At 38.1% G+C, this 22,963-nt stretch overlaps 2 protein-coding genes across 3 annotated transcripts; both read right to left on the minus strand.

Annotated features, from left to right (window-relative positions):
* Positions 1 to 528: 528 nt before the first annotated feature.
* Positions 529 to 7,477, minus strand: LOC111323908 (uncharacterized). 2 transcript variants are annotated; one of them, XM_022927354.2, is made up of 9 exons: positions 7,007 to 7,477; positions 5,594 to 5,926; positions 4,846 to 5,130; positions 4,620 to 4,718; positions 3,913 to 4,291; positions 3,035 to 3,432; positions 2,667 to 2,804; positions 1,942 to 2,276; positions 529 to 1,226 (listed from the first exon to the last, which is right to left on the minus strand). In XM_022927354.2, the coding sequence occupies exons 1-9, from the start codon at positions 7,062 to 7,064 to the stop codon at positions 1,107 to 1,109; spliced, it is 2,145 nt and encodes a 714-aa protein (XP_022783089.2). In that variant the 5' UTR covers positions 7,065 to 7,477; the 3' UTR covers positions 529 to 1,106. The 2 variants fall into 2 exon arrangements, with proteins under 2 accessions (XP_022783089.2, XP_022783090.2); XM_022927355.2 differs by lacking the exon at positions 4,620 to 4,718 and having other exon boundaries at positions 7,007 to 7,473.
* Positions 7,478 to 7,972: 495 nt separating this feature from the next.
* LOC111323863 (leucine-rich repeat-containing protein 40) lies at positions 7,973 to 21,714 on the minus strand. Its single transcript, XM_022927307.2, has 17 exons — positions 21,247 to 21,714; positions 19,725 to 19,798; positions 18,864 to 18,993; positions 18,522 to 18,645; positions 18,134 to 18,184; positions 17,005 to 17,096; positions 16,553 to 16,656; positions 15,690 to 15,758; positions 13,853 to 13,943; positions 13,633 to 13,678; positions 13,413 to 13,539; positions 12,505 to 12,612; positions 11,917 to 12,027; positions 11,514 to 11,591; positions 10,628 to 10,697; positions 9,546 to 9,661; positions 7,973 to 8,468 (listed from the first exon to the last, which is right to left on the minus strand). Exons 1-17 carry the CDS (start codon positions 21,571 to 21,573, stop codon positions 8,363 to 8,365), a joined length of 1,824 nt encoding a protein of 607 aa, XP_022783042.2. The 5' UTR covers positions 21,574 to 21,714; the 3' UTR covers positions 7,973 to 8,362.
* Positions 21,715 to 22,963: the final 1,249 nt, after the last annotated feature.

Here is a 22,963-nt window from a genome sequence, read left to right on the forward strand (position 1 = left end):
ATCGTAACTTGAAAGTTGGAGGAAAATAATTTGAGATCAGATGGAAAACATTGGAGGATCAGTCCTCGCAAACACCAGGCCACTGTCGTGTACTAAAGGGCATTTCCATTAAGTGTCGCACAACTTTGACCAATCAGAATAATCTATCAGAGAAAAGGTCAACATCGAACGAGGCTAATGAGAAATCAAAGTTTATACAGGAAGAATGTTCGAAGCGCAGGAAAACGAGTGTATAAAGTTGCTATTGATTTACGGAAGTAAAGTACGGAAGTAAATGCAATTCAGGTTACTTGCCACACTCAATGGAAAATTGCTCTGCACGTTCAGTAATGTTTCAGGTCTTAAAGTTAAGGCTAAGTACAATGTTGATCTTCTTTCACAGGTGAAAGAGGAGTACATAGCATGCAGAAACATTGCTACCCTTGGGACCCATACCTCCAAAAGGACAATGCTTCGCTTGAGAGAATCCATAGAAAAGCGGCACGGTTCTGCTTCAACAACTATCCTCCTACTGTTAGCGTTATTGAAATGCTTCAAGATCTAGGTTGGGCAAGCTTAGAATTAAGAAGAACTATGACTCGTCTAAACCTTTTATATGAAAAAGCTATTTAAAACCCCATTCTGAATTTAGAGCTCGAGGGCGTCATCGTTATAGATAGAGGCAATATTCCTTTCTCTCAAGGACCATAAGATTATAGAATAAGCCATCCGCGGAAATAATTGAGTCAAACTCCTTCGCTGTTTTTAACTCTAAGTTATTCCCCTAGTTAGCTGACAATCACTCCGCGCTTTTATCTTATATTTTATATTATTCAGTTATAAAATTACTATCCGAATTCCTTTATTAATTTTATCCGAGTATTGTTTATATCTTATATCTTTGTATAATAATAGTTGATGTGATGTCTGTACAGATTTTGCCAACTTAAAAAAAGTTTGATGTACAAAATATTCCAACGTGCGACAGAAGAAAGAAACAATGCCACAGAAACAGATAACTTTGTGGCAAAGTTATTCCTCAATTAAGTCCTCAAACCTGACTGTAGACACTTGCTTAAAATAGCGACCGAAGTCTTGAAATGCGTCAATCAGTTCAAGGAATGTCTTTATAAATTAGTCACTGGATTAGCTCTGACAGGACTTGAAGAATGAAGGTGCAGTTGAGCATCATCTCCTACTATGGCCACGCCACCAGGTTGTACATAGAAAACCAAATCCTTGGGTGACTAAAATTAAATAAAACGGCGAGTGAGAATTGAAAAAGTATCAACCGAGCAGAATGAGAGAAACGAGAAGATAAATCTAAAAGAGCGATCTCGACGTATGAGGGTCCTGTTGACAAAAGTAGTAGAGAATGGCAACATTCCAGACTGACTCATCACCTACTTTGCCTTCGTATGATTTCTTGTGACGTGAGTATGATAGCACTGATTTTGTCCAGGAGTGAAAAGAGCCCGCACGCAACGCATCTCCGTTGCTTCATCAGGAGACTAACAAATACAAGTGGCCTTAGGAAAAGACGTATTCACATTAACTGGGTGATTTTCGAATTTCTTTTTCCAACTCACACGATAAATTTCAACGGAGAAAACTACCACAAGGCGCACGATACAATGTATCGTTTATTAGGAAGCACGGAATAGATATAACCTCATGTCCAGATTATTTCAGTAAATAAAGGACAATAGTTGCCATTTAATTACTTTGTGTTGAACGAAGACTGAAAGTGGGTCTTTTCCCAGACCCTTTCCCCTTTTTCTGCACTCTTTTCTTCACTTTGCACAACCCACCCCTTCGCCCCCCGCCGTCCACCGAATCTTCCTCCTAGCCCTTTACAGTCGTCACGGTCCTGCAGGCTCAAAAAGAGAAAGACTTCTGACTACAAGAGGTACCCTAAACCCACCACTCAGTACATAGTAGAGCGTATTAACTGGTACTTACGGCTTGTGACGAATCCTCACATGTTGCTTCTGACCCTGACGGCTCACCACTGCAGTCTTGGCCAAGAAGATTTGACGATTCGTTAAGTGTCTGCGAGCCCGTATTTTCAAGTTCACTTTGGTCAATCATTGCAAGTAAATCCTCACCCTGTTCAGTCGACTGTCTGGGCATGCGTGGTACATCTTGAGATCTTTGACACGGACAACCTCTTTGGATGACGCGAACCGCACAGTATATTATCCCCATTACCACCAGAAGTAAGATGACAATCGACAGTATCACTGTGTGGGAGGAGTGGGTCGCCCTGGTCGATGTTGATTTGATTTCGGGCACTCCTAAAAAACATACACATTTCATTTAACTGATATTCGTTGAAATCACCCCAAAAGAAGGTAATATGACTTCTTGCATCGGCTAGGCCATTGTGTTGAGTTGTTGAGTAAGATACTTACCTATTACAATGACTCTCTCCAACCAGAGAGATGTTGCTGCGATGAACACAGCTGTCAGACGTCTGCGCATGTGCTTACATTGTAATAGCTAGGTGGTGTGCCTTTAGGCTGACAGAATCTTATGAATTTTGCGCGGGAGATTGGCACGAGGCCGGCCAAGAATTTACCTCGAGCTCCTTACCCATGCCGGACGGTTTACCGCTGTGCTAGATAACCCAATCACTAGAAAACAGGCTCTAAGACTTTACCTTGACCGGGGGGGCTAATACGTACGTTTCCTGCAATGTTTTCCATTTTCGTCCAGAACAAAGTTCTCTTCACAGAGGCATTTGTGTCGTCCACGGAACGGAAGATAGAGACATAAGTGATCGCATTGACCATTGTCTTTTAGACATGAATCTGTAGCTGGGACTGAATAAAAATAAAAAAAGGTTATAACAAACAATAACCTGAGGAAGAAAAAATCTCTATTCCCTTGGAGACACTGATTGATAGTACTAGATAGAGGGGACGGTTTAATAAATTTAGGAAACATGTAAGTATTTTACCTTGAATGGCGATAAAACCAAAGAAAAGGACAGTGGAAAAAGAAGAAAGAAGTATACAAAAGCAATTCCCTTTTTCCTACTCTTAACACCTACCTGAGATTCCTATACGGTTATGGAAAATCTTCACTCCCGTTGGGTTCCTCAATCCACTGACAACAATACTCTCCCCTCCCCGGCAAGAAAGACGTAGCACAGCATTCTTCTTCGAGTCAGACCAATACACAAAGTTTTGGTAAAAGGTCACGGCAGTCGGGTGGAATCCACGTCGGTAGAGAAGAACGGTGCGGCTTAACCCTTCTAGTGAAACAGCTTCAATAATTCCATAGTTATAGGAGTCGGTTCCCGCCCAGTAAAGTTTTTTATCTGATTCGTCAATTGCCAGGCCGTTTGGAAAATGGACACTATTGTTGATAAGAACTTTCCGTTCGCTTCCGTCAAGTCTGGCTCGCTCGATTTTTGGCGTTCCTCCCGAGCTCGTCCAATATAAAAAACTGTGAAAGAATAATCGCTATGTTAGAAGAGAAAAGACAACAACAATGACAATGAAGTTACATTTCATGCCTTCTTGGGCGCTTTACAAGACTTACTGAGGAAATCTCACGAACTACAAAGGATGGAAGGAAGCTTTTTTCGATCCCCTGGCGAGAAAAGGCGGGAAAAGCATTCTGGGTATTGGGAGCTCAATCGAAGGTGTGCTTCTTATTCTCCAGTCCTGAATCCGCAGTAACTGAAGCTTGAAAAATCATGATAGATTATAAAAAAGTGCGAATAGAAAAAGGTTTTCCTTGTATCTCTACTACTTACTAACAAAGTGAGGGAGGAGCAGGAGCTTATTCGAGAGGGGCGCTTGTTTGATATTATGGCCAGGGGGGTGGAGGAAGGGCGCTTGTTTTCGACATGACGGCCAAGGGGGTTGGGGAAGGGCATTCAATCGGGGGAGGACGCTTATAAGAATAAATGCGGTAACTCACCTTTTAGAGTGACTAACAGCAACTGATTCCAAAGTCGCTGAATCAGGGACATTGTCGATTATTTTAACTTTGACTTTCCTTTGTGGATCTCCTACATAAATCGCGTTTTTTTGTCCATCAATCCAATACAACTTTTTAGCCTCCCAATCGACGGACAGTCCCTTTACTGAGCCGACGTCATCATAAAGAAAGGGAGTGTCCCTACTTATACCATCATGCATAGATAGCTCCTTTATGCTTTTCTTATCTGACCAGAAAATCCAGTTTTCTTCCCAAGAAAAGTCAAAAGAAACAACGTTCTCAGCTTTGATGCGTCTTCGATTGGAGGTGTTGGACAGGTAAAAAGCATCTTCCGATCCCACCAATAACATTGGTCGCTCTGAGGTTCAATTAAAATTACAAAAGAAAAAATATCTTATCAATTAAATTCAGAACACACGTGGGATGGGATATTCAAAGATATTAGGGACCAGCCATTATTTATCGCCGGGGGAAGGTTGAAGGTTTTGTTAGGGGGGGAACATATAGTTTTCAAGGGAAACCGAGGGGGCGAATATAATTCTCCCCCCCCCTCCCCCGTGATAAATAATGACTGGCTCCTTTGGAAGGAGAATAAAGTAATTGAAGATAACTTCTGGTTCAGGCCTCTAATGCGTTTTTGGTCAACCTTTTTAAACTTTTTTAAACAAATGAATAATTCCCCTTACTAAAATCAAATGCCTGATTTCTTTTCGTCTCACAGTTTGGTGAAGAATGATTGACGCGTGGCGGCTTGTCCTTGTTACACAGAGCACTGGAGATATTCTCTAATTTCGTAGGGAAATCAACAGGTGATTAGGGAAATAAATAAAAAAGTAGGGAGTAGGGAAGCCAACAACTGAGTTGGGAAATCAACAAAAAAGTAGGGAAATCAACAAATCCCAAACGCCATACCTCCGACAACTACTCTAATTACCGGACCCTCACGTCTTGCGGCAATATTCTGTGCGACACACCGATATTCGCCCGAGTCCCCCACCCGACTTCGTTTGATAATTAACCGTCCACTGCGCACTCGCCTGCGCCCTTTGTTTCTAAATAAGGAGGACGACTCGCCAATTTTATACCACGTGACATTAGCCGGAGGAGATCCGCTTGGAGGCACACATGGCAGGACGACTGTTGAATTGAGAGATGCCACTTGGCAAGGCGGAACCTTACCGAAATTGCGTCGAAGATCTAGAAATAGAAAAGAGAAGGAAACCATGACAATGACATGACTTGGTGTATTTTTTTTTATCTCCTCCGGGAGAATAAGGTAATAGACGCCCTAAAACATTCAGTGACAGTGACGTAACTAACATTAAGTATACGGTGTACAACCCAGAATGATTTAGTATGATTGGAGTTCTTTGCTCAAAAATCGCTCCAAAAAACTTGAGGAATACTTAGTTTAGACTTATGCAAAATGAGAAAAAAATGCATCAGACTTCAACTGGGGGGGGGGGGGTTGGGAGTTATATAGATTTAAGTCTTACAATGAATATTTTCAACGTTCCGTTTTCTTCTTATTTGATGTTTTGGATAAGGATTTTCCCAGGAATTCAGCAAGGGGAAGAGGGTGGAGAGTAGACAGCATCGTCACATGACCTATGGTGATGACGTCATCAGACTTAGCTCGAGATACAGCTTTAAGACTCACATGCTTTTTCGAGGATTATTTTTTCCGTTCGTACGGGACGAATAGCCCACACTTTGCACTGACATGTTATGGTCCTTATTTTTTTCGGAAAATCAGCCAGTGTAACTATTCTTGTCTTTTTTCTCTTTCTGCAGCTTTTGCAAGACTTTCCACATAATCCCGTATTACCCTCTTTGAATTTCTTGCCAGCGCACTTAATCTGGATCTTGCAGACGTTATCTGCTACCCAAGTCAGGTTTACTGACTGGTTGCGTGTGACGTAATAATGAATATCTTGAGGTACTTGAAGAAAAACAGTAGACCCTCTGCTGCGGCGTTTCTGTGTATTATTTCCTGAAAATTAACATGAGGATAAAATGGAATAATTATCTTCAAGATCTTGATTTGGATCACATTCTAAAGGTAAGCAACTTTTCTTGAGATGTCGTAGTTTTCTTTAATTACTTATCCTGGCCCTTGCGTGACGCTCCGTAAATTGAAATAAGTATTTGTCACGCGAGTTACGCAATCCGATGGCAGACCATCTGGTAGCTATGGACTTCAAAACAGCTAGCTAATGAACAAGGACTCACTTAAGGCTTCAAAATCTGACAGATAGATACAGGGTGGCTAATTATTATTTCAATCAGTTGCAAAATACCCTCACACATTATCCAAATGGATAAAACTTGCTTACGCGAGCAGAAGCGTTTTCAGTGGAGCATGGACTTAGCTATAAGTTTTTCGTGAGAAAAAAAATTTGCCTCGAGGACAGTCAATTTCGACTCAGCCGCAGAATATGAAAATACTGATTGATTTAAATTTTTTCTCCGGAATGAAATAACTTGTAATCACGTTCATAGGATCAATCTGCCTCTTAAGGATTCGTAAACAGTTGACCCTTTAGCGACCTCAGAATTTTTGCCAGGTGTAAGTTCTGCAAGTTGGCACTTTTTACATAAATGCCGTTGGTAACTCACTTAGCAATTACTTTTTCGTTTAATCCGTCTCTTAGTTCCGAGTTTTCGGATTTTTTGTCCAATATGTTCCAGCTTTGATCGAAAAAGATGAAGCAGCAACACAAGTGGCTGTCGCTTTTAAGAGGTTTATTACTTTGAATTAAAATTCATCGCCGAAAACAAACAAGATTCTTTGGATGTTGAGGCATCTGTATTTTCCTGATGGAATAATGGCGTGATATAAAGTCACAACTAAGAAGTGCAACAACAACTAAATGGATGTTAGGTTACTGAGTTTTTGAGGGAGACAATACTCCTTGCGTGCAAATCATGTGACGGTATAAAAATATGTGATTACATTAGCAAACCTGAAAACTCGAAGCTGATACAAGACAGCAAAACATTACACAACATGAAATTACTTACCAATCAACTGCTTCCAATAAAAAACAAACAAAATGTAAGTACAGTTTACCTTCTTGCGCAAAACACAGCACAACTGCTCCGGCGAAGATCGTGAATATTCGCAACATGACGGCAGAACCAACTCTCGTTTCTGAAGTGTTAAGAAGGTTGGTTCCGTTGCAGATTTCGCTTCCGACTCACATGGTGAACTTTTCCTGAAGTATAACCGTAGAGGACTTACACTTTTGCACAATTGCTTCTCGTGAGGGTTCTAACTCCACCTGATGATAACGTCTGTATCTTGAAAATAAATGTTCACTTGGTATTGTCGTTCCACGGTTCAATTAAATCCGAAAGTTATAATCAGGGGATTCCCCTCACATAGCCGAACAAAGAAACGCATACGAAGAAAGCTTAAGAAGCAGTAGAATGCCTCAAAAGGAAACTAAGAATGCTTATGTCAGGGCTGTGGAGCTTTCAAGTGTATACAAGCACGATATTGATTTCCAAGGGTTATGAATGAACTACTTCTTAGAAAAAAAAAAATTAACGCCGGCTGGCCCGGCCGCCCACGCGCTGACTGAAAAATCAGTCACACAATTTCGAGAAGCATTAGTTATTAGCATAATGACGCAAATTCGTTCATTAACATCTGATCATCATCGACTACCCTCTTTCATGCTTATCAAGCACTTCTATTCCCTCAAAAACCTTTACAAAGCACAGAGTAAGTCTGTCTGTTAATTCTTGCGAATTTACGGGATTTAAACAAAACAAAAAAGGTAGGTGGAAGAATTTCATTGTGGTGGAACAGGAAATGCTTAATTTTCCTAGGGTGGATCCAGGATTTAGTCAAGGGGGGTTCGGAGAATTGTCCCCCTCTGGAGGGGTCTGAGATTTTGAAAATTAGGTCTTTGGAAATATGATTTCCAGCGTTCTGAGGGAAAATTTAGGGGGTTCGACCGAACCACCCCTAGATCCGCCCCAGATTTTCATTTCATAAAAGCTGCTACCGCTACAAATTGGTGTGGGTATGTACTTATCATTGTTGTTATTATTATTAATTTATTCCGTCAATGCATCTAACAGATTAAAACTGTTTACATCCAGAATTAGTGAAAAAACAGCTTAGAAGTGATCTACTGCGTAAAACCATACCGCAGATAATTACAACACATTCGTAATCCTTTTCTTCTTCACAGCGCATCTTAAATTAAGAAACACTGAACCATTCGACGATATGATTGAAATTGTTTTAAAATAGTGCCAACGTAATTCACAAGTTCAATCCATTGTACGATTTTTTGTGGAGGTAAAAAAATTTGAACAGTTCCAAAAGTTAATAAAGGGATAAAGCTCTTCTCTCTAGTAGCCCACGTTTCCCCCCCCCCCCCCTCTTCCAGTCTGTGGTGTCTATTCCAGTATGTCACGTGGGTATCCGATCTCTAAGATAGGCGAGGAGGGCCTGGGTCCCTTTACAAAGAACAGCTGGTCTCGGGTTTCTGAATGGGTTTCCTTCCAACTGTAACGACCTTGACGAGAGAGAGAAAATAATTTAGATTAGTTTTGTCGTCTGAGCCAGGCTCTCTGTGGAGATGTTCCGAAGATACGGCCTCCTTGCCAGTCGACTCTAATTCAAAACTAGAGTGATGCCTGGGAACGAGTCAGCCACGAATACAAGTGGGCAAAGATGGTGGATGTGCCACAGGCGGCCCAAGCTCTCTTTGAGAACCACACAAGGAACACAATTTGCATATCGATTTATAAGGATTTTTATGGGATTTTCTACAAGATAGCCATAGAGATAGTTAAAAGTGAAAATATTAAATAAAAATGGCTAACCTCTTTCCATACGTGTGTTGCTTGCTCCTGGTGTCGTTATTTTACCGATTTCACTTGATTTAAGCGGTTTTTTTTTAATCCCGGTTTTCTCTTCTTAAAGAGAAGACAAGGCCGAACACTTCTTCTTCTCTTCAAGAAGAGAAAACCAGGATTAAAAAAAACCGATTAAATCAAGTGAAATCGGTAAAAATAACGGCACCAGGAGCAAGCAATGCACGTATGGAATAAAGTAAGCCATTTTTATTTAATATTTTCACTTTTAACTATCTCTCTGGCTATCTTGTAGAAAATCCCATACAAATCCTTGTAAATCGATATGCAAATTGTGTTCCTTGTGTGGTTCTCAAAGAAAGCTTGGGCTGCCTGTGGATGTGCCGCAATACAATACCCCATAAGCGTGTAGTCGCTTTAACAATTATCGTGTTTAATTAAAGTCTTTGTATTTTATTGTATTGTATTGTATTGTACTGGTTATCAAATCAATCACAGAGAGCAAATCAGAAACAAACCGGCCATACTCAGGGTCAGGGCATGTTGTTAAACTGAGTCTAAGTCAATTGAGAGAGTGAGTTGTTTTCTTAACCCGTGTCAATCTTCTCAATCCTTAATCATACTCGTTCAGTTTGGGGTTAGTTTTCCATTTTGATGTTCTTCTGTCTCACCAAAACAATATTTGTGGTTACTACATGATGACGGTAGTTTTGAGCTTAGAATAATTTAACATACGGCCTACAAGAAAATATGAATTACGCGGACCCTCACTGCACCTTAACTGTGTAACATTTCCAAGCTGAGGTGGAACCTGAGCGATGTTGTTGTTCTGCAAGTCCAGCGTGGAAAGAGCCTTCATCGACAGCAAGCTGTCAACGTCAATAATCTGAATCTAGACACGTAAATTAAAAAGAGTTTAGCCTCTGGTAGAACTATGTAGCTTATGCACGAAGAATTTAGCATGCAACCATAGTTATTAACTATGATGCAACGAAGGTCAGAGTTTGTACTCCCTTCACACACAGTACCTCTTGTCCGAGGGAACCGTCCGAAATATAAAGAGACTTCCCCAATTGAACAGATTGGGAATCATTCAAACTTGACAGCTTGGGAAATCATGGTTAAAAACTTTACATGTAGTATTACAAAGTTTCAAATCAACTTTACTAGCCTTCATAACCATACAAACTACAAAAATAGAACAATTGTTAAAAATGTATGACAGAGTATGAAATTGTACCTTCGTAGTTTTCATTCAAAAATGCTTTTCAGAAACGTCGACAAACACCTTATTCCAAATTCATCAATCCGAAACTTCAGGATAAGTGGAAAAGTCGGAAATTTGTGTCTAAAATCAGACACTAGTGTCTAAAATCTAAAATTGGACACTAGTGTCCAGGATCAAAAATCAGACGCTAGTGTCCAAAATCTAAAATCAGACATATGTGTCCAAATCTTAAATACAACACTAGTGTTGAGAATCTAAAATCTGACACTAGTGTTCAAAATTTAAAATTGGACACAGGTTTCCAAAATCTAAAATTAGACATTAGTGTCTTAGATCTGAAATCCAACACTAGAGTCTAAAATCAGACACTAGTGTCCAAATTGGGACACTTGTGCCTACAATGGGACACTAGTGCCGGAAACCAGATGCTAGTGGAAATTCTTAAATCGTACACTAGTGCTAAATTGGACACTAGTGTCCAAATCTCCAATCAGACACCAGTGTCTAAGAAGGACTAGTCTCTAGTGTTGAATACTAGATGCCAACAAGTAAATTATTTTTGAGTCAGGATTTTAAGAAGTGGTATTAAAAATCTTTTTAACATAAAAGTAACCAAGAACAGTTTTTCACCTGGTTACCACTGGCCAAGATAATCTCCATGGTTCTTAATGAGTACAGAACAGAGGGCAGGTTTGAAAATCTAGAGAAGAATGCAAAAATTTATGAAAATTAACAGGTTTCCAAGTTTTATAATGGACCTCCCTATCTCCTTCCTTGCAATTACTTTTTGAGCATTGCGTACTAAAAGCTGGTATCTTCTCCTCTCCTTTGTGACAAAGCAAAAAGGAAGTACTTTCTTGTAGCCAGCTTTGTACTGTGACTTAAATTAGTCCCATCATCTTTGAATTATAATCAAAGATAATGGTTTGGTGGATCAATTCTGTAACCCTTTAACTCCTATCCCCGACCAAGCAGACACAAGATGGGTTTAGAGCAAAATAGTCAATAAGGGGATCAGTTGTTGATCCAATATCAAATTCTCCCAGTTAACATCATAAGAATTGTATGGCAAACACTATGGAGACTCAATATAGAGATCTTGGGAGTGAAAGGGTTCAGTCAGTCAGTCAGTCAGTAAGTCAGTCCATAGGCCAGTAACTTATTTAGCCAGTCAAACAGGTACTCAATCAAATAGACGGTGAGAAAATCAGTCAGTCAGTCATAGAATGTATCAATAAGATAGTTAATCAGTTAAACAGTCAGTCAGTCTCTTAGTTAATCTGATGGTCAGCCAATAAATTATTCATTTAGTTGGTCAGTCAGCAAGTCATTAAATCATCACATCTATCAGTCAATCAGACAATTGGACAGTCAGTCAGTCAGTCATTCTTTCTCAAAGTCTCCTTGTCATGTTTAAGGAAGAAAGAGGCAGTAAATTAGCCAATAAAGCTGTCAACTGGTCTAGGATTGCACTACATTTTAACTGAAGACTCCCCAACAACATATTTTGACTAACCGGTTATTACAGATATTTATTTCCCTAAGACTGCTCAGTCTGTCACAGCTATCAGGCAGATGACTCAACTGGTTATTGCTGTAAAATAAAAATCAGCCCAACATAAGCAATCCTCCTCACTCACGATATTGCTGCATTCTCTTAAAAAAAAAAACAAACATTTTAATTTACTTTAACTTCTATAGATAAGAGTTTGCCAAGAAGGTATTTTCATGGGCAACCCTTTGAAAATTGTTAGTACTTTAGATCAGCATGAAAGGCCAGGATTTTGTCCCTGCAACAGGCTGCACAAATTCAAGCTGGCTTGAATTTCAGTTTAATGAGTTGCAATGACTTGTTTTGGAACCAGTGCCCAAAAGAGTGCTATGTACAGCAAATCATTGCCTAATGTGTGCATGCCTACCTCAAATCTAATGAAGAGAGTTTTATTAAACAGCCAAAATCTGATGGCAGGCTGGTTATCTTGTTCAATGACACATTCAGGTCTGTAAGAGATTTACTTAATGAGAGTAACCTTGGGAAAGAAAGGGAAAGAAAAACCAGTTAAAATGTCTAAATTAACACACTCACTTACCAGAAGTTATTTGTGAAAACTGATCATTAGAAGAGCATGTAAAATAGTTGTAGAGCAAGATGGACAGGCTGCACCATCCCTACTCCTAAGACTGTAGCAACACCCTGATAGGTTTCACACTGTTAGATCTCAGGAAATGTCCATTTTCATGTGGAATCACCAATTCCCCTCTTTCTTGACCCTTTTGCAAAATTTTGTGGTTCTGATTCTCTAGGAAGCCACCCAACTCCTTATTTAAAGGAAGACTCTAAACAATTGTAAAGAGTGTGGAACGAAAAAAGTATGTTTTTCTCCTAACCACACTGTGCTCTACAAACTAAGCCACACAGAATTTGTTGGCATGTTAGGCTACTATAGTTATACTTGGTTCATACAATTACTCATATCTACTCTCTACATTTTTCGTATCTCTCTGACCTCTCTTGTACTTCACTCAGTCCATTCTTGCTGAGGTTTAGAGTTGTCACCTCTGCTGAAATAGCTGCATCCCACACTTCATCAGGAATGCTGACTGCCTTCTTGTTGCTGCACAAAGAGAAAAAAAAATATTCATGATTTAGGGCCATATCACTTTAATTTGATCACCACATTAGAGCCCCTCCAGGAGTATAAGACCAACTTATAACATACTCTGACCACACTGATATGCCTTTGAACCAAAAATCCTTAAGATTCCCCCCTCACCAATAAGCCCCCCTTCTGAAGCTCTACTCTTCTAAAAATCAAGCTCCCCTATCAAATACCCCCCGCTCTTTATAAAAAAAAACCTTTTAAAGTTTCAGGCATCCAGTAAGCCCCTCTCTCTAAAAGCCCCTCCACAAATAACAAGCCTCCTTCTAAAATTCTTTAGCCTCTAATAAACTTGCCTTTCTGATGAGCCCTATCTCTAAAAAAAACTTTTCATTGCAAATGTGCATGTCCTTAATAGCCTGCATTAGCTTCTGATTGAATGAGGCTCTCTAAAGCATTAATGAGCCCCTGGAAATTTGTAATCCCACCGGGGGCTTCTTGCAGCATTCAAATAGGGGTTTCAAAATGTTTAGAAGTAGATATCAGACTCTGCAAAAGTAGGTGACTGTGATAAGTTCATAAAGGGCTAAAAGGTAATTATTTCGACTGGAGTAACTGGCGATATGTTATCAATTAACCAGTGGAACTCCCGTAGTCGCCAGCATGTTTGGACATGCCTGTTCATATATAAATTTAACCCAATAATCCTTTGTCGACACTCTTGTGCTTCAAAGAATCATTGTCCTTAACTAAATTAACTATTCCAGTTGGAACTAAAAGAGACAATTGTCATGTTGCTGTCTTAGGCTTCTGACCTGTAAATGAGGGTTTTTGTGCTACTGATTGTGTGCATGTCTAGTCCACTTGAAGTTGTTGGTATGGCTGTGCTCACTGGTAAGGATGTCACAGGAGCATCTGTTGCATCTTGTTGTTTTTCTTCCTCTGATTAAAAAAAGTTGTGAACAATGAATGGTGGTGAATATCCTTTTGATAATAAGTAACATTAAACACAAGAACTATTATTAGTGTACAGACCTGGTATGCGACTACGGAGATGTTTCAAAATGGCTTGTGTACCTCTCTGAGATTAAAAGAAAGATACATTTAGATACAGTGTAAAAAGGTGACCATAAGACCCCAAAGCACTCCAGCAATTGTCAGATAAAGAACAGATCTTGGCATAAGTCTATGTACATCTTACTAATAAATTACATTGTTCATCCTAACACAATTGTCAAAAACTTATCAGCCCTACCATAACAACATCTCTGCGTAAACTTCTTAGAGGATTTCCATCCAGAACCAGAGATTTTAGATGTTCCATGGCACCCATTGTGTATGGAAGACTAATAATTATTGTGGATTAAAAAAGTTTATTAGGATACAGCTACATTGTATGGTGGCCCACAGAGGCAGTACAAAATTATTTATCACAGTACAAAAATATATATTCCAGTACAAAAATATTAATTTCAGTACAAAAACATTTATCTCGGTACAGAAATATTCATCCCAGGACAAAAATATTTATCTCAGTGCAGAAATATTTATCCCAATACAAAAATGTTTATCCCAGTACAGAAATATTTATCTCAGTACAAAAATATTTATCCCTGTGCAAAAATATTTTTTCAGTACAAAAGTATTTTTCCAGTCTCTTTACTTGTCATTATCCTGACAGTAATTGTAACTTCTTTTTCTGGCTCTAGTTTGCCTTTCGTTGTCTTGTTTGTTGATTTTGCTTGAAAAAAAACGAGCTTCTCTCGAACCCCTTTTTAGCTTTGTACGACTTAAAGCTTGGCAAAGAAAATTTCCTCATCTTCGGCAAATCCAGCAACTCAGCGGTGTTGCTTGTAGACTTTACAGGTGATGCTACAAGGAAAACCTCTGTGCCACATTTCGGGCAAAACCTGTAAGCTGGATCCATGATTTTGAAGCTACAGCAATGGCAAAAATAAGCCGCCAAAGGTGCTACCATATTTACAGGTGCTCCAAGGAAGCTCGCAATAAACTCTGGGAGATTAGTTCCCATTCCCCACTTGTACTGGAAAAATATTTTTGTACTGGGATAAATAGTTTTGTACTGGAATCAATAGTTTTGTACTGGGAAAAATATTTTTGTACTGAGAAAAATATTTTTGTACGGGAAAAATATTTTTGTACTGGGAAAAATATTTTTGTACTGGGAAAAATATTTTTGTTCTAGGAAAAATATTTTTTGTGCTGGGAAAAATATTTTTGTACTGCCCCTGTGGGCCACTGTAGCGTTGTGTTAGTTTACCATTAACAGTGATATGAATGTGTGAAGATAAATTTTAAAAAGCTAAATAAATAGACACAAGTTACTTGGTTAACAAACATTAAGACCTCTAGGACACAGAAGACTAATGAGGACACAGATATCTAAATGCACATGCCTTTACTGGATTTTAGTTTGTAGAAGATTGTTTTTATTAAACCTGCACCAAACTGCAGAAATCACTCATCTCTTAGACTCAAAACTAGATACCAGTAATTATATAAATGAGCACTGAGAACTCTCCCAAAAGACAAAGGAAAAAATGGAAAGAAATCAATTAATTAACAATTATACACTGAAGTGGAGGTGGTTAGTGGTGGATCTTTACCGAGCCGCGAAGTGGCAAGGTAAATATCCCCTGCTGACCAACGACACTGAAGTTAATAGTTGTTTTAGTATATACTAAAACAGTGAGATAATATACACCACCGTCGTTAATTTGAGTGATTTCTTCCCTTGTCACGGATGCAAACCAGGACGCCATTTTTTTCCGAGTTGTTCGGAGGTAAATAGTAAAGGATATTCGGAGTTTGACAAGCCAATCAGAGCGTGCCTTCAACGCTATCCACTGTTTTAGTATATATTAATACAAATTATGCTGAGCCATACTCTGATAATGATTTAAAGCATGGAACTTAATCCACGTTTAACAGGTCCCACACAACTACAAGGGAATATATGAAACTTGAAGTTACATGAGGGTGTCAGTCATGTTGCAGATTGAGATAACAAAAAGAGAGGAATCTTAGCAGCATCACTCTTAAATGCAGATCACATATAATTATGTACTTACCCAGAAATGGCATTGTTTGCTAAGTCAAGTCTTTCCAGTTTTTTTAACACAGTGATCTCATCTGGAATACTTTAAAAAGTAAATAAGCAACTTAAAGTGTATGTCTTCCACAAGAACTTTTATTTCACCTTGAGACAAAACCATTCATGAAATGGAAACTGTTTTTAAATGGTGAAAGACTTTGTGTGATCATGGGTATCAAAAAAAAAACCACTAGGTCTCCTCTAAAACAGATATCAGCAATGTGTCTAAAAAAATAAGCCTCAGAGCAAAAAGAAAGTAGACAGTTCAATGTAACTTATTTATTATCAGAGAAATGACATGGTACTGTGACAGTGGAATTAGCTGTAACTCTAAAAGCAAAAAATGTGGAAACATCAGTAGTATGTATGCAAGAGGCCTTGTGATGTCTTAAAAAAGAGGTTTTCCACCTGAAACTAACTTTTATTAATGGCTGTACAACATCAAATTCTAATAACACTAAGGAGATTGAAGTCAAAAAGGGTTCAAGATCACAGGATTATATATATCTTATTAACCAAGCGCGAGGGCCATACTGGGAGAATATCGGCCTGAGGTCTTGACAGTATGGACCTCGCTACGCTCGGTCCATACAAAAAAGACCAAGGGCCGATATTCTTCCAGTACGGTCCCAAGCAAGCTTGGTTAATAAGAGATTTATTATACGACTGAAGTTCAAAGGGACACAAGTGTGGTATCATTTGGGACCATTCGGGACAGTGCCTGGTCCAATACTTAGAGAATATTGGACCGGCAATAGAGCCATTTTGATTGGTTTATTTTAGTTATTAGCCCTCTGACTGCCCGAGTCGTGTAATAAAAGTGATATATTGAATACTTACATGTTGATTCTGTTATCCCTGAAATCAAATATTGACAATGAGCTAATGTACGAGAAACTTTCACCATTCAAACTGCTTATTTTGTTGTTGCCAAGGTAAAGTTCCTATGAATAAAAGATCACTGTGAATTTCATAACAACAGTAATAATTTTAAAATAAGTTTAACACAGTACTCTGTGAATGATCTAAGCCCATAGCTGTGTGTCACTTCAGCTAGAGGAGGAAAGCCCAAAGAACACACCACACCTACTGAGCTACTTTAGGTTACACATTGAGCAACTCTTCTATCTCCTCCAAATGGAAAGGAAATAAAATTAAATGAAAACAGAATGAAAAGAGAATTTCAAATGATTTTACTTCTTTTGTGCTCCCAAAAATTTCTCAAATTGAATGTAACTCACAATGCATGTTTAACCCTACTGAACAGCAAGTCATTAAAACATAAAATGTACCTTTAATGATTGACAGGACATCAATAGTGGCACACCAGTGAGCTGATTGTGACGGCAATCCAATCTTTCAAGATTACTTAGCCTTCCAAGTTCTGAAAATGGGAAAGTCCACATTAAGTTATATACTAGAGTCTGGGAACAAAACATTTTTAGAAATGATTGCTGAGAGAAAAGAAACTGAAATCAAACTGCTTTAGGTAGGCCTCAACCTTGACAAACAAACAAACAAAAAAATCTGGAGAGTCTGTTAAGGGATCTTAAGATTAGTTACTCATTAAGTTGTAGATGGAAACAAGATATGCTTTTAATAATTTTTATAGCCCTCTATAACAATATGCCTCAGTATATTCAATCTTTATTTCAAGTAAGAGAAAATAAGAAAAATCTTAGGGGCAATGACAAACTTGTTTTACCTGAAGCTAAGACCACAACTTACGGCCTTAAATCGACTTCTTACATTGCTGCTAAGGCTTGGAATGCATTACCTGATAAGCTAAGATTAATGGCCAGATTTGGCCCTTTCAGGAATGAGATAAGAAAACTAAGTAATTTGTAATTTTATATCATTATTTATATTTAGGCTTATATTTATTTTTAAACTCTGTAATTTATATTCATATATTTTTCCTCAGTATATTAGCATCTCTATTGCTAGGGGCCTAACAAGCCTCATTTTCATCTGAGTTTAAATAAAGTCATCATCATCATCATCTTACACTAAAAGTGACAGATTAACCCTCCAACCCCCCTGACCAAGAAAAAATTTCTCCTTACAATATCAAAACAAGATAAGGCAAGTAAAAAGAATAAAGAAAAATATCAGTGAGGAAATTATAAGTCGATCACCATATTCTCCCTCTAGGGAAGACAGTAAGGTGAATTACGAACAAGATCTGGGAATGAAAACGTTAAAAATTTATAGTGAGCACTAAGGAAAAGTCACTAAACTTTCATCTGCCATGTATACCTTTCTCAAAGATATCTGCGTTTAAAATGACTACAGTATAACTAGAAATCAGGCATATTCCCTGCAAACAATTATATTATATAATTTATCAATTACTTATTTAAATACTTATAAATCCTTGTTTGTGTTTTTTCAAGTAAGCATAATATAAAATAGACTCACCTTTTGGAAGTTCATGAAACTTGTTATTACTGAGATTCAAGTCTCTTAATGCTAGAGAATAAACATTTGGATGTCATACTTTTATTATTACCACTGACAGAAAAATATCAATACTGCAGCAAAATTGATCAATAAAACTGGATATAAATGTTTTTCAGCAGTCTGACTTTTTTTTGTCCACATTTGTTAGTAGTTTTTGCTTTTTTAAGAGTGACAAGCACCCTATCAAACATTGCAGTCACAAGAATAAAGGAAATGATCACCAACTCAAAATGATATTAATTGTTAACAAATTCTCCTGGTCAGCACCTTAAGAAATGTAAGAAGAACAGTATGGAGAATATACATACTGATGTTAGGGTGTGAAGGTTAAACCCTTAATTCTTACCACGTAGGTGACCAATCTCAAGAGGAAGCTTTTCCAAGGAATTTTGAGACAAGTTTAATTGCCGTAAACTTTGACAGCTACCAATGGAAGGAGAAACCTCACTGAGAGAATTGTCTGACAAATCCTACACACAAAGATGATGTCATTAAAAATTAATTCAATTATCGTTGGGTTGTCAACATATTGCTTAGTGTTTAAAAAATATCTCTCAACCAGCAGCTATCATACGTTAAATTAATAACAGAAATTGAATTAATGTTATTACAAACCCTGACAAACAAAATTGGATTTTTGTGATAGTGAAATGTTTTTTTTGTCACCATTTAACACAACTATTCTCACCAGTTCTTCCAATTGCTTCATCTGTCCCAGATCTGTTCCCAGACAAGTGAGACTGTTATGATCCAGTTTTAGAGATGATAAACTAACAAGACTTCCGAAGGAAACTGGAAGGGAAGACAGCTTGTTGTGACTGATAACAAAAAAATTTAAAAACAAAGAATTACCACCATGGGCTGTTATCATGTTACTAAATGAACAGAACTGTTTTTTAGTAAGAACAGCTGAGAGATTTATAGTTGGGCTCTTGAAACAAAAGTCTTGGAAAACATCCCTCATCCTTCCCTAACATAGTATACCTGGTTGATAAAGGATTTATTACATTGTAAAAAGATTTCACTTTTTTAAGAATTAAGAATGACTTGTTTACTTTCAGAGCCAGGAAAGAAAGCCAACTGTGTTTCTAGCACAACAAACTCATGAGAGTCATTTCTGTTTTCTTTTTTTTTGACTGACTATCTTCTGCCGCTTTTTGCATTTCCATCGCTGAAATTGTCCAAGAATTATGAATATAGTTCTAATTCAATTTTTTTCATGCATGGGATCAGTGCAGGCAATCCCAAGTGGGCAAGATGGGCCCATCTTGCCTGCTCAGGCAGCCAATCAGAACATAGGATTTACTTCATCTTGCCGACGGGCACTGCGAGCGATGTAATAAAATGTAATATTGTATAAAAGATTTCTATTGTATTTATGATCAGGAAGAACAGGGTGAACAAGAAAATCAATATTGGAAAGAGCACTGATTAAAGGGAGAATAAAAACTTTTAATTGGTAACTACTCAGTAATTAGTATTTTAACCCAGAGTTATACATTAAATTGCCATAATTAAAATTTTAAGTGCAAGATTATTTTCAAGGCACCTTAAGTTGAGCCTTTTGAGGTTCACTAACTGACCAATCTCATCAGGTAAAGAAGTCAAGCAATTATCATGGATCTGAAATAATAACAATGATGACTGTAAATATTGCATACATAGGTTAGATGACCACTCCCCATGGGGGTTTTCAGGACCATTCTTACAACACTTTGCAGGGGACTTCACCAGATTGCTTGTAGCAGTTTACAATGGATCAAAGGAAGTTGAAGATGCCCCCTCCCCCCAATTCCCAGTAAACAGGCCAGACCACATCACAGTAATCTTGTGAGTGGGTTCTTTAACGTCCCCTGCCTAACCAAATTAACTAATTAATAGATGCAGGAGACAGGACCTATGGTTTATTCGTCCTTATCCAAGAAGACTAGAATTTCTATCTATTTCTTGACATTATAGAAAGGTAGCACATTCTTCTCACTTATTTTAAGACCTTGAGTATTGGTCTGGCCGGGGCTCCAACCCTCGACCTCCCGCACAACAGTCCAGCACTCTAACCAATTGAGCTAACCAGAAGGCAGTTGAGATAGATAGATAGATAGATAGATAGATAGATAGAGAGTTTATTAGAAAAACACTGCAACCAAATGTTGAATTACGTATTCATTTACAAATTTAAGAAATATATAAAAACGGTAACATACTTTTAAAATATTAAAAATTAGGTAACACAGATAGAGTCAGCTTATACAAAGCGTACGTAAATGATGAAAGATAAAACTATCATGGCACCTGTTCGTACGAACCACAGGTAAATTAAAGGCGCGCTTTTTCCTTAAGTCCACCCTAGATACATTCCTGGGCGGCAGGAGCTTATGCACCTTGTGATTTGGTACAAGAACGTTAGAAAAGAGCTTGTTGGCAATATTCTCGCGCCGCTCATGCAGCGCGATAAGCCCAGTGCACAATAGCTGCAGATATGTCGCTAATTTAAGAAAATGTGCACTATTTTTTAAAAATGTGTTTCAACAGCTCTTTAAGTTGGTTTTTTCATCTATTAAAATAGGTATTATGTTTGGTGTGAAAGATCTTACCCCTCTGCTCATGAGAGGGTCCAACCCAAGGAAGCATGGTAAAGAACCACAGTTCAAAAGGAAATGAGTGACAGAGATAGAAATCAATGGCATTCTCTAGCTGAGGTCTATGTCCAAAGACACAAACAAGAATAACAGGACTAACTGTTTAACTTACTAAAATGCTCTTGACAAAACCCACCTAATTCTGTCAATCAACTGTCACCTAGCTAACAACCCCACTGGTGTGTCAATTGACTATCAAAGCAGAGTGGGTATCATTGACTTATCCCTACACATGAATGTGGATTTATCCTTTTTGGATGACTATGCCTGACAGATTTAAAAACAATCACGGAAGCAAGAAATAAATAATAACCTGATTCTAATTAATCATCACAAGCTATTGTGGGAAATACTATCCCTAATTTTGAACATTTCTGACTCTTCTTCTTCCTCCAAGGCTTGTAAAGATTCAGTAAAAACACAGATACTTACATCCAAAACTGCTAGCGCAGGCAGCTGTACAATCTCTGGTGATATCTCAGTTAACTTGTTGGAAGCTAGGATGAGTTTGTTGAGGTCGATCTGTTCCCACCATTTGTCGTCCTCTGTACTATCCAGTGATACATTTCTCGCCTCAGGCGGTACATCCAGATTCACCCTCCATACTTTTTCAGGCACCTTTGTCAGCCCTCTGTTGGAGAGATTTAGCTGTCCTGATTTTCTCGCTTGACGCAGGAGGGCTTCTGCAACATCAGCTGTTTTTTCTTGAGCGGAGGTCTGACGCCCCCCAAATCCAGGATTTCTTGGCCGCCTTTGCATAACGTAGAAACACTTAAGACTGTTATAAAATTTGGATCGTAGCTGGGGCGTTTGGTTCCCCTACTTTGTTGACCCGTAAGTATTTTCACTACAAATCAAACTCGACTTGTTCGTCCGCCATGTTGATTGAGAATGTGGAAATAGAATAGGACTAGGTCCGAGTATCAATTAACCAACAAGAAGGCGTTGTTTACGAGGGGCGGGGAAAATAACAGCTGGACTCCTCAATTCTGTTATTGTTCATGTTGTTTTTGTTTCCATCCAAGTTGTTCTTGACATGGTTAAAATCGCTATTCTTTTTATCATAATGTACTTTAGTTCATAAGATCTTCCAGCCAGTTTTTCTTCAATTTTAAAACATCAAAAACTGATCGCCCGGATTTTCAGTGCAATTTAGTTGTTCCCTTAGCAGACTGATGCTGGAGAATTCTGATTAGAGAAGAAGAAAAAGGGAAAAAAATGATCAAAAGAATTCTACAAATTCGGATCTAATGATAGTATATAGAACTTGAACTTATAATGCAGATCAATTTCAGGTGGAAATAATATTGAACTAATTATTCGTATTTCTTCCAGACTCATCGGTTTACTGCATCAAAGAAGCAAAAACTCATTAAAACGAAAAAAAAACTTCATTTTTGGACGAACGAATACAGCATACACCATATATGGCACTCATCAATTCCCTGACGTATCATTTCTCATCTACGCGTCAGATCATTTGTAAACTATGTCATGAATCAAACGATTTAAATAAATAATGTTCTTTCAACGAGCCCAACAATAGTGTCACACATCGAGAAAACATCTGGTTTACTTAGAAGAAAAAAAAAAAAGAACGATGATTACCAAAACATTTCTGCAAGAGTGTCATCTTTGTCAATGTTAAATAACACCCAATGGCTGAAATTAATGCTAATTTTTCGTATATTTTATCACCGTTCCCACTTAAAGTGTTTTGTCTGCAGAGAAAAGATAAGTATAGCCAAAAAAGTCACAAGGATTGGTTTTGTTGTAGCATGTAACTGAATAAATCTGGACACGTATTTGCTTAAACAAAGCCTCGTGAGTTTAAAGCTTATGACTGTCATTGTAAACTTTTTTCTGAGTAACGAGAAAATTTCCCCAGTTCCCACGAAGTGCGAGGCTCTGCTAAGTTCCGGCGATGACAAATATGTCATGAAACATTCACGAAATACAGTGCTTAATTTCCCAACCAAAGCTTAATTCTATCAATTCTGTCACTGACAATGAAAAAAACATTCGCGTTTAAACTCGTTACGACAGGTAACACGTTCATGACATATTTAAAAAAGTTAAGTTTGTGTGAATTGGGTGCGAGATTTTTCGGATTAGCTAAATTTTGTTTGCGTCTAGATAAATGTCTAGA

The sequence above is a fragment of the Stylophora pistillata genome, chromosome 11 (assembly GCF_964205215.1).
Source record: "Stylophora pistillata chromosome 11, jaStyPist1.2, whole genome shotgun sequence".
Taxonomy (NCBI): Eukaryota; Metazoa; Cnidaria; class Anthozoa; order Scleractinia; family Pocilloporidae; genus Stylophora; species Stylophora pistillata.